General features: G+C 40.3%; 1 protein-coding gene across 8 annotated transcripts in view; it reads left to right on the top strand.

Annotated features, from left to right (window-relative positions):
* Positions 1–14496, top strand: part of HELZ (helicase with zinc finger) — a 153762-nt gene that overhangs the window by 115384 nt on the left and 23882 nt on the right. For 7 of the 8 annotated variants that reach the window (XM_067021928.1, XM_067021927.1, XM_067021926.1 and 4 more), the window contains 3 exons: positions 47–599; positions 1001–1241; positions 2035–2551. In XM_067021928.1, coding sequence (XP_066878029.1) covers positions 47–599; positions 1001–1241; positions 2035–2551 — 1311 coding nt within the window. Of the gene's footprint in view, positions 1–46; positions 600–1000; positions 1242–2034; positions 2552–4177; positions 5802–14496 lie in introns of those variants that run through there. The other variant, XM_067021925.1, reaches the window with a different exon arrangement.

The raw sequence follows: 14496 nt of genomic DNA, 5'->3' as shown, positions 1-14496 counted from the left end.
CAGGACTTAGATCTTCTGCAGCTAAAAAACTACTTCTTTCTTTTAGATGGATTTGGAATCAAATCCACAGAACAGAAGTCCTGAATCACGTCCCGGCGTTGTTTATCCCAAATTTCACCGCAAAGATAATCTCAACCCCAGACACATAAATCTTCCTCTTCCTGCTCCTCACGCACAGTATGCGACCCCCGGCCGCCACTTTCATCCGCTTCCCCAGCTGCCGAGGGCGCCGTTTCCAGCCCCGCCGCAGCGCGCCTCGTCAGAGCAGCCGCCGAGTAACTTCCCTGAGCAACCAAATCAGATGCCGCCCCACCCGAGCCAGGGAGCCCCGCAGCAGAGCCCGCTGGGCCAGCCGCCGCCTCAGCTCTCTGCCGCCTGTCAGGCGGGCCCCAGCAACGCTTTTTTTCATAATTCCGTTTCTCATCGGCCGCAGTCCCCTCCTGCGGAGGCTGCAGTTCCCGAGCAGCAGCCCCCTCCCATGCTGCAGGGGGGCCACGGTCCTCTGCGGGCCGTCGCGCAGCCTGGCCCCGTTCTTCCTTCACATCTGAACAGCTTCGCTGATGAGAACCCCCCAGGGTTGCCCATCGGGGAGGCTTTAGGTGAGTTCTCGGATCACTGCCGGACGCGGCAGATTCAGAGGTGATTTACGTACATGACACGTGCTATACAGTAGTTTTTGAGTCAGGATTGATTCATTTCTTCAGATAACGCCGGCAAAAGAATCAAATCAGTTAGGGTGGTGATCAGAATCTGGTTGCAAGCGCTGTGTAATACTAAGCATCCAGTTGATGTCGGGCTGTGGGTAACGCAGGTGAGGAAGAACCATCGTCCTCATCACCGTAACTTCAGTTACTGGCGAGTTTAGAAAACGCACGCTTTCTCCAAAACTCAAATTGTAAGCATTTCTTTCTGGAGAGTATCTGGTTGTAAAAACTCTTGAAAGAATCAGCTTGCGGCCCTAAACGCCGAGAGCGTAAACGTCGCCCCACTGTTTCCACAGACCGTGTGCATGGGAGTGCGGCTCTGGAAGCGCTACGGCAGCAGCACGCGCGGTTACAGCAGTGGGGTGAGCATCACGCCTGTCTCAGCCAGGCCGGTGCTCCCTACCCACACCCCCACCATCCTCACCCGCACCTCCAGCACCTGCCCCCGCCGCCCGGTGGGTATCATCAGCCCCCAGTGAGAGCAGACTGGACGCCCCCCAGCGGCGCTGCAGACGAAGCAGAGACGACCGACTCAAGGTATTCCGGCCGACACGAGCTCCTTACCGTTGTCGTTCTTGAACGGCGTCCTTTTAGCCTCAGATTGGAGTACTGTCCCAGAGACATTGGATGCCGGCCTTCTAGGTACATTGCTGCACAGTTCTGTCGATGGACTCTAAAATATAGAGCATCTTTCGAGAAGTAACTCTTCTGAAAATCTAGGCATGGGCGACCCGGTGTGGCTCGTAAGTTAATGTGGCCCCTTGCTTTGCAGTCCTTCCGAAAGAAACGTACCATCACTGTGCGTGGTGTTTTCATGCTCAGTCATGATGCGAAGAATGCAGAGAGGACAGAATTAAATTAGAGGTTAAAAGTGAACAATTTTAAATTTATCATCAATATGTTTTTTTCTAGTAGCACGAAATTCTGCCATCTTTTAAGTATAGATGTTTGAATGTTCAGTCCTCATTCTAAACTTGTTCTTATGGTGTCATGTGAATGCATTGAAGTGTTTCCTAATCCCTTCTGAATAAGATCTACCATTATGGTGACCGTTTATAGCCATCGGTTACCGAAGGTATATAAAGACCAGGACCGTTGTTTTTAACACCAAGGGAAAGAAAGAAATCCGATACTTGGGCATATTTAGAGTCGTCCGTTCAACACCTATGAGTGTTAATGCTTCCTACTCTTGAGATGAAATAACACTAGTTCTGATTAGTAGTATGCTATTGTTTGTAAAAAATTACACGTGTAGTTGATTAAGCTCTCCTTAATGTGACGAAGCTTTGCTTTTGTTTTCTCCTCCTCATATTTCATCATCCTTACGTAGGCTTCAAGACTTAATCAGAGAACTGTCTAATCGTGATCAAGGTGAAACACGGGAACTAGCTGAGATGCCGCCACCTCAATCAAGACTTTTGCAATATAGACAAATTCAGACCAGGAGCCCACCAGCAGTCCCCTCACCCCCGTCCAGTGCAGACCACAGTACCCACTTTTCCACCTTTGGTGACAGCAGCAGAGACCTCGAAGTAGCCAGCAGCCCAGCATTTCCCCAGCGCTTGCCACCGCAGCTGTTCAGCTCGCCTTTCTCGTTGCCGTCTGAACACCTCGCCCCTCCCCCCTTGAAATGCCTGGCACCTGATGGAGCGTGGACTTTTGCCAGCTTACAGCAGAATCGCCTGATGGGGCCGGGTTTTCCCTATGGCCTACCTCCACTGCCGCCCAGGCCGCCGCAGACCCCTTTTGTGCACATGCAGAGCCATCAGCCTGCCGTCGGCCAAGAGCCCTTCCACCCGCTGCCGGCTCGCACGGTGTCGTCCTCTTCGCTCCCCAGCTTAGAAGAGGTAAAACGTCTGTCTTCGCCTCTCCTTTCAGGGTGTGTTGGTTGTGAGAAATACCAGTGTTTGTTGGTTTTGTAATGACGGTGGCGGTGGGCAGATCTGAACTCTATTTAATAGTCTTGTAAAGATAATATTTTCTTGCAACTTATTTGTTTATTTTTCAGCTTCATTTTAAAGAGTTTATTTTTTTATTGAAGTCTAGTTGGTTTACAGTATTGTGTTAGTTTCAGGTGTACGGCAAAGTGATTCAGTTATATATATATATTTTTTTTTCAGGTTATTTTCCGTTGTAGGTTATTATGAGATATTGAATACTATTCCCTGTGTTATACAGCAAATCCTTGTTGCTTATCTGTTTTATTTATAGTATTCTGTATCAGTTAATCCCATACTTCCAATCTATCCCTTCCCCCTCTCCCTTTCCCTTTTGGTAAACCATAAGTTTATTTTCTATGTCTATGTGTCTGTTTCTGTTTTGTGTATAGATTCATCTGTGTTATTTTGTAGATTCCACATATAAGCGATGTCATGTGGTATTTGTCTTTCTCTGTCTGACTTACTTCACCTAGTATGTTATTCTCTAGGTCCATCCATGTTGCTACAAATAGCAATATTTCATTCTTTTTTATGTCTGAGAAGTATTGCATTGTGTGTATGTAGGTGTGTGTATAGATGTGTGTGTGTGTGTGTGTGTGTGTGTGTGTGTGTGTGTGTGTGTGTGTATGCACCCCATCTTCTTTATCCATTCCTCTGTTGATGGATGCTTAGGTTGTTTCTGTGTCTTGGCCGTTGTCAGCAGTGCCGATGTGAGCGCTGGGGCTGCATGTATCTTTTCCAATTAGAGTCTTTGTCTCGTCTGGATATGTGCCCAGGAGTGAAATTGCTGGATCATATGGTAGCTCTATTTTTAGTTTCTTAAAGAACCTCCACACTGTTTTCCTCAGTGGCTGCACCAACTTACATTCCCACAAACAGTGTGGGACGGTAACCATATCTCCACACCCTCTCCAGCATATTTATTATTTGTAGACTTTTTGATGATGGCCAATCTGACCAGTGTGAGGTGATACCTCACAGTGGGTTTCACTTGCATTTCTCTAATAATTAGCGATGTTGAGCATCTTTTCATGTGCTTTTTGGCCATCCGTATATCTTCTTTAGAGAAGTGTCTATTTAGGTCTTCTGCCCATTTTTTGATTGGGTTGTTTGTTTTCTTGATACTGGGTTGTATGAGCCATTTGTGTATTTTGGAAATTAACCCCTTGTTGGTCAGTTCGTTTGCAAATATTGTTTTTCCATTCCTTAGGTTGTCTTTTCGTTTTGTTGATGGTTTCCTTTGCTGTGCGAAAGCTTTTAAGTTTGATTAGGTCCCACTTGTTCATTTTTGCTTTTACTTCTTTTGCCTTGAGAGATTGGTCTGAGAAAGTACTGCTATTGTTTAACCAAAAATGTTTGGCTGTGTTCTCTTCTAGGAGTTGTTTGGTGCCATGTCTTATATTTAGGTCTTTAAACCATATATAGTATATTTTTGTATATGATGTGTTGAGGGAGTGTTCTAATTACATTGATTTACCTGAGGCTGTTCTTGGAACTTATTTTAATTTTCCCCTTTCTATTCTGCTGTTTCAGACTTTGTAGAATGGTCATTGTTACAACATGAAGCCTTTTATTGCTGTTTTAGAACATTTGACATCTGACTGACTTGAGGAGGCTATTCGTTCAAGAAGCTTGTCCTGTCTGACCCGTCTGACCCGTCTGACCCGTCTGACGTGTCTGACCCGTCTGACTAATTACAAATTTGTTCATTAAGGTTTTCCATAAATGTTCGTTTTCTCAGCCAGTGGTCAGCTGCAAGGGCTGTGCTCTTTCTCCTGTCATTCATCCTGGTGCTTTCTTAGACTGGGGCAGTTAATACACAATGACACTGATTCCCAAATATCAGAATTTGCGGTCTTTAATGTAGAATTGACTCTGCTAAACTAAGCAATTTAGGGTAAACTGAATTATACTTTGGTATTGCCAAAGAGCATCTTTATGGACCTTCACTGATATAAAAATCTTAGTAATTCTAGGTTATAAAATTTTAAAAACGGTACCATTTGGTGTGGACTATAAAAATGTTGTCTAGCTGTTCCTGTTAAGCTTACAGTGATTAAAGGTAAGAATGTGTAAAGCTCATGTGGTCATTATCAATCACAGATGTCTTCTTAAAGCAGGGTAAACATTTTGAATTTTGAGATATGAAAAATATTTTTAGACATTTGCTTCATTTTGGCAGTTCCTTAATGATTTATAAAGGCTTTAGAAATAATTTATTCATGTTTTGCAAATTTTCTGCTGCAGATGCTGATTAAAAAGTCAAGTTTCATAGGGAAGCTTCTGTATCTTATTTGTAGGGTTTTGGAGGTAATTTGTTCAGTATTTGTTCCAGTATTCATTGATTGGCTTATCCTGTATAATAACTGTCATTAAAACAACTTAATTGCTGTCTTAGCTTCCTAATGTAAATTGTAAGCATAAGATGAGTTGGTATCTGTATATATGTATTGTGAGGATGTAAAATTTGGAACCATACTTTTAAAGACTGGACACATATATGACATTATTTCAAATTATAATGGAATGGCTTCACAACTGAATAGTAGTAATTTTCAGTTAAGCAGTGTTTTATGTATGTGTCTACCTGTGTATTTGTTTATTTATGATAAAATTCATAAAACAAAAAAATTCACCATTTTATCCATTTTAAAGTAAAATTTAATGGATTTTAGTATATGCGCAATATTGTGCAGCAACCACCACTCTCTAATTCCAGAACATTTTTGCCGCCCTAAGAGACTTCTGATATAATTGGAATCACACAATGTGTGATCTTTCGGGTCTTGCTCCTTTCATTTAGCATAATGCTTTTGAAGCTCACCCACTTTGTGGCATGTTATCAGTACTTCATTATTTTTTATGGCTGAATGATATCCCATTGTATGGATATACTACAGGTTGTTTATCTGTCCATCAACTGATGGACATTTGGGTTGTTTCCATTTTTTCGCTATTAAGAATAATACTGCTGTGTACATTCATGAACAAGTTTTGTGTGAAAGTATATTTCCAGTTTTCTTGTACCTGAAGTTCTTGGGTCAAATGGTGACTGTTTTTGAGGGGCTGCCAGACTGTTGTCCACAATGTCTTGCGCCATCTTATATTCCCACTGGCAATGTATAAAGATTCCAGTTTGTCCATGTTTTTTTTTTTTGTCCATGTTTTAATTATAGTCATCCTAGTGGGTGTGAAGGAGTATCTCATTTTGATTTGTCTTTCCCTAATGACTAATGATGCTGAGCATCTTTTAATATGCTCATTGGCCTTTTGTATATCTTCTTTGGAAAAATGTCAATTCAGATACTTTGTCTGCTTTGAAAAACAATTGTCTTTTTGTTGTGGAGCAGCCATAAGGGTTTTTATGTATATCCTGAATACTAGGTTCTTCTCACATATAATTTGCAATATTTTCTCTCATTTTGTGGGCTGTCTTTCCCCCCTCTTGAGAGTATCCTTTGATGCACAAAAGTTTTTAATTTAGATAAGGTCCGATTTATCTGTTTTCTCTTTGGTCGTTCTGCTTCTGGTGTCATGTCTAAGAAACTGTTGTCTAATCCAAGGTCACAAAGATTTACATCTACCTTTCCTAGTTTTATAGTTTTAGTTCTTACATTTAATTCTTTGATCCATTTTGAGTTAATTTTTGTACATTTTATAAGGTACATGTCTAATTCATTATTTTGCATGTGGTTGTTCAGTTTTCTTTGCACCATCTATTGAAAAGACTATTCTTTCTCCATTTTATGGTCTTGGCAACCTCATCAAAAATCAATTGACCGCAGACCTATGGGTTTATTTCTGGACTCTAAATTCTCTTCATTGATCTATATATGTCCTTATGCCATACCACGCTGGCTTGTATACTGTAGCTTTGTGTAGTGAGTTTTATATTTGGAAGTATGAGTCTTTGGTACTTTGTTCTTCTGTTTCAAGATTGTTTTGGCTATTCTGGGTCTCTTGAATTACTGTATGGAATTTAGGGTTAGTTTGTCAGTTTCTGCAAAAAAAAAAAAGCCAGCTGGGATTTTTAAAGGGATTGCATTAAATTTGTAGATTAACTTGGGAAATATTGCCATCTTAACAATATAAAGTCTTCTGGTACCTGAACATGGTACCTTTCCATTTATTTAGGTCTTTTAAAATTTCTTTCAACAGTATTTTGTAGTTTTCCAATTATAAGTCTTACACTTCTTTTGTTAAATTTATTCCAAAGTATCATGTTATTTTTTTGTGCTATTGTACATGGAATTGTTTTCTTAATTTCATTTTTTGGATTGTTCACTGCTAGTGTTTAGAAGTGCAATTCATTATATATCTGCAAAGTTGCAGAACTCTTTATTAGCTCTAATAGATTTTTTTGTGTGTGGATACCTTAGGACTTTTTATATAGAAGATAATGTCATCTGCAAATATAGTTTTGTTCTTTCCTTCCAATCTAGATGTCTTTTATTTCTTTTTCTTGCCAAATTGCCCAGCCAGAACTTCTAGTATAATGTTCAGGGTACATTTTTGGCAAAATTAGAGGAAGACAAGCATTTCCTTCTGTTACTGATTTCTAATTTCACTCCATGTGGTTGGAGAACTTACTTTGTAGAATTCTAATCTTTTAAAATTTATTGAGACTTGTTGTATGGCCTATCCTGGAGAATGTTTCAGGTACACTGGGGAAGAATGTATATCTTGCTCTCGTTGGGTGGCGTGTTCTATAGATATGTTAGGTCTGTTTGGTTTATATTGTTCAAATTTTCTCTTTCCTTTGGGTCTACTGTCTAGGTTTTATATCCATTATCGAAAGTAGGATGTTGAAGTCTCCACATATTATTGTTGAATTGTGTAGTGCTCCTTTTAATTCTGTCAGTTTATGCTTCATGTATTTTGAGGTTCTGTCCTTAGGTTTACATATGTTTATAGTTGTTATGTCTCCTTGTCTACCTTTTATCATTATATGATATCCTTTCTCTCTCATAACAACTTTTGTCGTCAAGTGTGTTTTTTTCTGATACTTGTATAGCCACCCCAGCTCTCTTTTGGTTACCGTTTGCATGGAATGTCTTTTCTCATCCTTTTGCCATTTGATTTTGTTGTCATTTGTTTGTTTAGTGATTTTTCTGAACTAATTTTTTAAATTTAATTTTAAGTTAATTTTTAAATTTTGAACTAATTTCTTAAAGTCAGTATTTGCTGTGTGTGGCCTCTGAAGTTTTAATTCCATGGGCTTAATGATCAACTAGTCATTGCCCAGAGATTTCCTTAAACACCCCATTCCAAAAACATCGCCCAGTTTTTGCAGAGGCATCTGTGTGTATGTGTGTTTGTGCACACCTCCCTTACTCACCAGGCAGTTCACACCTCTGCTTTAGCTTTAACTTCCTGCTTCTCCAGCCTCCAGACCAGCCAGAGGTGAGAACTTTTCAGGCCCTTCCTGAGCACGGGCCACAGCCTGTGTGTGGTCTTCTAGATTCCCAGGGAGGAACAGGTGGAGCTCTTCAAAGTCTTTATTCCCTGAAGTACCGTATAACCCAGCCTTTCCTCCAGAGCTTTTTGTTAGTCTGTTGTTTGGTCCAACTGCTATCATTGCTTCAGGTGGCAGCAGCAACTAAAACATCGGCCTTGTAAATATTTTCAGTATGGCCCCTTCAGCACTGGTTGAGTTCTGAGTTAGATAAGTCAAGTGTTGTTTTGTACCAGACAGGTCAAAACAAATAATTACAGCTCTTTGACAGTGAGGCCCCTTCTGCTCTGATAGTAGTGCTGGAAATGCGGGGTCTTATTTTCAAGGCTACCACTCAGCTGGAGAAGCAGGGGCATGGGACTACGGTAAATGAAAAAACCACAAATCTTGCTCTTCTTACTGAAATTTTCTGGTTTCTCTTGATTAAGTGCTCCCCTGGTTGCTGCAAGCTTTAGTTTCCTAAATTCCAAGAAAGTTGATTGTGATGGTTTTTGTCAGTTTTTTCATTGCGTTTATGGAGTGCCTCATTCCACCATTTTTACTGATAACCCTTGTGATATTTTGATCTAACCAGTAGAATGAGTTCATGATGTTTGGGGAAAATAACATGCCACACAGTTTTTATAAGGTTTTATAAAGTTTTGTACTTTGCTAAATAATACTGGATACTGAATAGTGTACTTTTAATCATTGATCTATTTAAATGTTTCTTAGTTTTGGAATTTAAGTTCTCTGTACCTTCTAGCTCTCAACATTCGTTATTACTGTTTAGCTTGAGTGCATGAATAAGTACCTTCAATTGTCAGTGGGTTCTTAGAATGCAATTACTTTTGCAAAAACATTTGGTCACCTTTATTTTGATGCATGAGATTCACAAATGATGACTGACTTGCAACACTGAAGAAAATACCTTGACAAGGAAAATATTATTTTTACTACATTTGCAGGATTTGATGTTTTCAGTACATTAGGATAACTTCTGTCTGTTATGTTGTACAAAACGATTTTGCATGAATCATCTCAGAATGAATGGTTTATATGCTTGCTGTTTATTTCCAGCCTTTTAAAATAATTTCCTTAACACTAACAATACAGAAAAATGTGTTATTTCCCTACCTACTGTGAATTCTTTCATTGCTAGAAACCTTGGTAGATGAAGCTTATGTTGGATGAAAACATCTAGATGTTAGCTTAACAGTTAACTTGAACAGATGGTTTTTCACATTGTGTTTCATTAGTTTTCTCTTTTTTTAATAATAATTTTGATTTTCTTTTGACAAATGATATACCTGATCAGCAGGGAAAATGTGGAAGTTAGAGAAATTATTCCTCATTTCACTATACCAGGATAGCTACTGTAATGTCGGGGAGGAAGAAATTTCCTCTGCCCTTCTAGGCTCTTCCGGCTGGTCTGAGAATTAACATGAATTGACATGAGACAGCTTAATAGGAGAAAATCAAACAAAGTTTAATATTGTCTGCACATGGGAGAGACCCAGGAAAACTGAGTAACTCACCAAAGTGGTCAAAGCCCTCACCTTAAATACCATCTTCAGCTAAGACAAAAGGATGTGAGATGGTGGTCGGAGCTCAGAGGGCAGGAAGGCGGTTGGCTTGGAGATGGAAAGTCAAGTGTGTGGTTTGCCAGCAGTGCAGCCAGTGGGACCCAGAGAGGAATCTTAACAAACAGGCTTTGCTGGGTTCCTCCCTGTCTAGACACTTAGTTCGCACTGTAGTGCTCTCTGGTGACAGCGCCCTTCCTGGAACAGGTCCTCTATCTGCATTCTTTGAGGCAGTTAGCGGGAAGGTCAGAGGTTCTTCCTGAGTCTTTTGGACCTTAAAAACAATCAGCCTAAATTAATCCTCAAGCCAGAGAGACATTTTGGGGTAGCCAATTTTGTTCACCTACAGCAAGATAGCTTTTCATAGCACTCACAGCTGAGAACATGTGACTGTCCTGGAAGGGATTGCTTGTTGGAGACGCGAGACAATTTTTTTCCCTAATTGGTGTGCTCAGTTATATCACCGCATCAAACCTTTCTTTCTACCGGGTCAAGATCCCTAAACGTGATCTTGATCCTATTCTATGACACTTTCTGCTACTTAAAATTTTTAGTAGCTTTCTTGTCAAATCCTAAATTCTTTATAATACCACTGTATCACGTTTGTGTTTCGACTCACTGCTGTTAAGGGGAGAGGGAGGTGAAATGCAAGCAGCAGCAACAGAAGTTAACGCTTGGCTTCTGACCTTCCAAGGATTCGCTTTCTAGTAATTTTGGCATGATTGGGGATTTTTTCAAGGGTAATTTTGATCTGAATGAGGTTTTTCATTTTGCATAACTTTAGAATCTCATCTCTGAGTAAGATGCAGTTCTTCAGTATATACTGCAATCTGTTTCTGGACTTTCTGTTTTTCTCCTCATCTGTCTATGTTTCTGTACCAGAATTACACTGTTTTAATTTTTGAGGCTTTCTGGTATTCGAATTTGATAGTGTGACGTCTCCCTTATTACTTTTGTTTTTTTCTTCCAGCTTCGCTTTGGGGAGTGCCGGGGAGAAGAGGTTATTCTCTGGTTTTTCTACTAGAAGTTTAGAATACCTATGTGAACTCCTCCCCCCGAAACAGAAACAAAAACCTCTCTTTGGTTTTAATTTCAGTTACATCAAATGGATAGCTTACATTGGGGGAAATTTTGTCTTTCCAAGTATTTTATTTTATTTTTTTATTTTTTTATTTTTATTTTTTCGGTACGCGGGCCTCTCACTGTGGTGGCCTCTCCCGTTGCGGAGCACAGGCTCCGGACGCGCAGGCGCAGCGGCCACGGCTCACGGGCCCAGCCGCTCCGCGGCACGTGGGATCCTCCCGGACCGGGGCACGAACCCGCGTCCCCTGCATCGGCAGGCGGACTCTCAACCACTGCGCCACCAGGGAAGCCCCCCAAGTATTTTAAACCTCTCCTTTAGGGGCGGTAGAGACTTAAATATATTCACCTTTTTTCCTTCTTCCCTCCTTCTCTTCCCTTTCTCTCGGTTTTCTGAGTGTTCCTCTGTAAGTTTCTGTAGTGTTTCCATTTCTGGTTAAATTTATTCTTAGGTTGATTGTTCCTTGCTTTTTGTTTATGAACAGCACCTTTTTTCTTTTCCCCGTTATGCTTCCCAGTTATTTTATCTTGAGAGATAAACCCTCACTCTTCTTAAGTGGAGATAGTTTTATCACGTCAAAAAGCGTTTGTTTAGCGTAGAGCCAGCAGCGCAGGACGCCGGGTGCCGCACGAAGCTTTTGCCATTTAAGAGGCACTTTTGCCGTGAGATCGTTTGATTGAAAGTCCTCACTAGTGATAAATGGAAAATTCCTTTTAAAAATGTCATTGTAAAATTCTCCGAATGTTCACGAAGCTGCACGTTTTTGTGCTGCAGTGGTGGTAGTGTTGTAATGGCCTTGTAACAAAAACGGAATTCTTCCTGTAAGGCACTCGTTCCAATCAGCTCCCCGTAAATCAGCATTTACTTACGCCATCTTAGAGAAGACGAGTCAGCCTCTGGGAGGTGTCTGCTCTGAAGTAGTTCTGTCTTACGAGTTGCCTTTTGAACAAAGGCACTTTTTAACCCATCTGTTTATTTTCATGTTTTCTTTCCAACAGCTGTTTTGAGGTTGGTTTTCAAAGCTGTCCTCCGGAAGTGCTTGCCCTTCGATGCTCAGGGCTTGGCTTTCAGTGCTGTTGTCGAGTCATCCTCCGCCTCCCCCCCAAGTCCCCGTCTGTGGGGCAAAGGCGTTATTGTACAGATGTAGCTTGAAGATGATTCTCCTGGCTGATCAACGCGGTCTGCCCGCTCTGGCTTGAAAGGGGGATGGATGGCGAGGGCCATGATTGCTGCTGCAAAACCCAGGCGGCGGCGCCGTCCCCTCAGGCCGGCACTGTGTGGTGTCTATTTAATAAAGCATCGGATGCGCGTAACAGAGACAGGGATCAGCAAATTAATAAGTTAGACCTGTAATTTAAGCATGAATATGCTTAAATTATCAAAGCTAATCATTTAAATGAGATGCTCTATTTTAATTAAAGTTTCTGGCACCATAGTTAATGAGGCTTGGAATTTCCACCAGAGCATTTATTTAGCTCTTCCTTAGTGATTAGCTTTGATAGTATAATTACAAATAGAGCCCTAATTCATTAAGTTGCTAACCTTTCCCCCAGTTATTCGTTTATACATATACATGTGAATGGCTTGCTAACCTTAGTTACAGGTGTACCTTATAAGACAGTGGTAAGCAGATTACGAATTTTTACTTAAACAGACAACAATCTTTAAAAATAGAAATTCGTACATGAGTTTAGCCATTTTAGCTTTTTCTTCTTAAATGGCTTTTGAAACTTCAGCATTACACTTTGATTTTTAGAAGGAGATATTAGCAGTGGACTTAGAAAATAATGATCGTATGCTTAGCAACGTAACAAATTCAGTTTAAGCATGAAGAATGTTCATAAACACACAATCATACATGGAGTCCATACTGAACCCAGGACTAAGGATCTCCGGCAGAGGAGAATACGCCTGTAAGCAATAAATAATGAAGTTATTTGAGCCCTGAGGACTGTGGAGTTCAGTTCTGCATCCCGGTCATTGACAGGGTTGCTGTCTCAAGGTAAAGGAGCAGTGTGATCGGCAGGGCTGTGTATACAAGGAGCAGGTCTTCCTCTTCAGGAAAAAAACTGAGAGCTGCGCAAAAGCAACGGGAAACAAAAGGTGGTCAGGAAGTAAGAAAAGAAGAAAATAAAAGGTGAAAAGTATAGTTTATATATTTGAACAGCCTAAGGGCCCACCGGACTGAAGTGTAGGTGGAAATAAAAGGGCATTCTCTGTCACAAATATATATATATTTTTATAGGCAAGGAATCTTTTTCTCAAATTTTTGTTTGCAGGCCCTTCTATTTCAGTGTACTTCGTAGGAATTGCCCTCTGTGGGGAGAAAATCTGAAATTTTAAACTCATAGCCCATAATGCATTTTATTGTAATCAGTTAGCATGCTCCCTATAGTTTTTTGAATTTAAATAACTTAAATAGGCTTGTCTATGTCATAACACTTTAATTATTTTAGCAAATACATCAGATTGTTGATGACTGTTAAGGTCGGGGATGGATTATGTTTGGACTTTTTAATAATAAAAAGTTAAAATATATTCTCATTGACAAAGACTTTGATTTTTTGAAGGCTTTAAAGAGTAAAACGTAGAACTTTGGGATTAGTCAAGGCCTTGAAGATCATTTATTCTAAGTCCGCCTTTTAAAAAGAAACTGAGGCAGTGAGCTGTTGAAGGACTTAGAGCTTAAAGAGTTACTCATCACAGCAGAGCTGGGCCTCCCGGCCTCCGGTCGCACGTGGCTTCTGGAGCATCGCACTGCTGTTTTCAGATCCTTATGCCACAAGTAAGGTTTACTCCGAGAAAGCAGGAAGTGACTGCAGTTACGTGAAGTAGACGTGGCAGGTGGGTGGGTGAGGCCAGGAGTGAGACGAATCGTGTTCTTGGGACCAGATAATCAAATCTTCAATTAGATGAAGCTCTCCTTGTCGGAGAAGGCGGGGGTGGGGGGGGGGGGGATGGTGGTGGAGAGAGAAGGAGATGGTTCATTTTAGAATTCCGTATTCTTAGAGCTATCCAGTTCTTCCTACTAAATGTTTGACAGCTCAGATAATTAATTTGGAGATCTCAAATATCAGAAGATTAATTATAAGGAATTTATTTCTCAGTGTTCTTTAAAAATTAAACAAAATCCTCTGGCATTACCTTGTTTTTTGAAATTAATTATGATAACTATGATTCTTTATAGTTATAATTATTCTTGAGAGTTATCGTAGCTATGAGTTGAAGGTAAACTTCTGTGTACTATTTTATTTATGTCAAGCTGACATATTTTCATTGTAAGAGGGATTGTGGTCTATAATTGATAACTTGACTGTTTCACATTCAAGAAGAGTTGACAAGAGCCACAATGTGTCAAGGTAGCTCAAAATGTCACAGCAGTGAACCTGACATTTCTCTCTCAGATGTAATATTGCATTCCTTCTAGTATCTCCTCTATTACCTTGTGTTTGGATGTAGGAAAAGAACATTGCTTGGTGGGAAAATACTATTTGCAGAGTGTAAGTGCCCTTGCCTGTGAAATGCTTTCAATTGGTATTTTTCTTTATTTAGACCTAAATTGATTTTAATGCACTTTGGTGCAAAGTCACATTCATTTTAGTATATCTTTCTTTCAGGAAAAACAATAACAAAACCCAGAGATAAATGTACTATGGTTTTGAAAATTAAGATAAATTTTTGCTTCTATTATGATTGACTCTTATGAACCTAATGTGACATTGACGTTTTCAAACTTCTGTTAAGATAATGCATT

The sequence above is a fragment of the Kogia breviceps genome, chromosome 19 (genome assembly GCF_026419965.1).
Source record: "Kogia breviceps isolate mKogBre1 chromosome 19, mKogBre1 haplotype 1, whole genome shotgun sequence".
Lineage (NCBI taxonomy): Eukaryota > Metazoa > Chordata > Mammalia > Artiodactyla > Physeteridae > Kogia > Kogia breviceps.
Note: the sequence above shows the minus strand (reverse complement) of the source record. Positions and strands in the feature narration are given on the sequence as shown.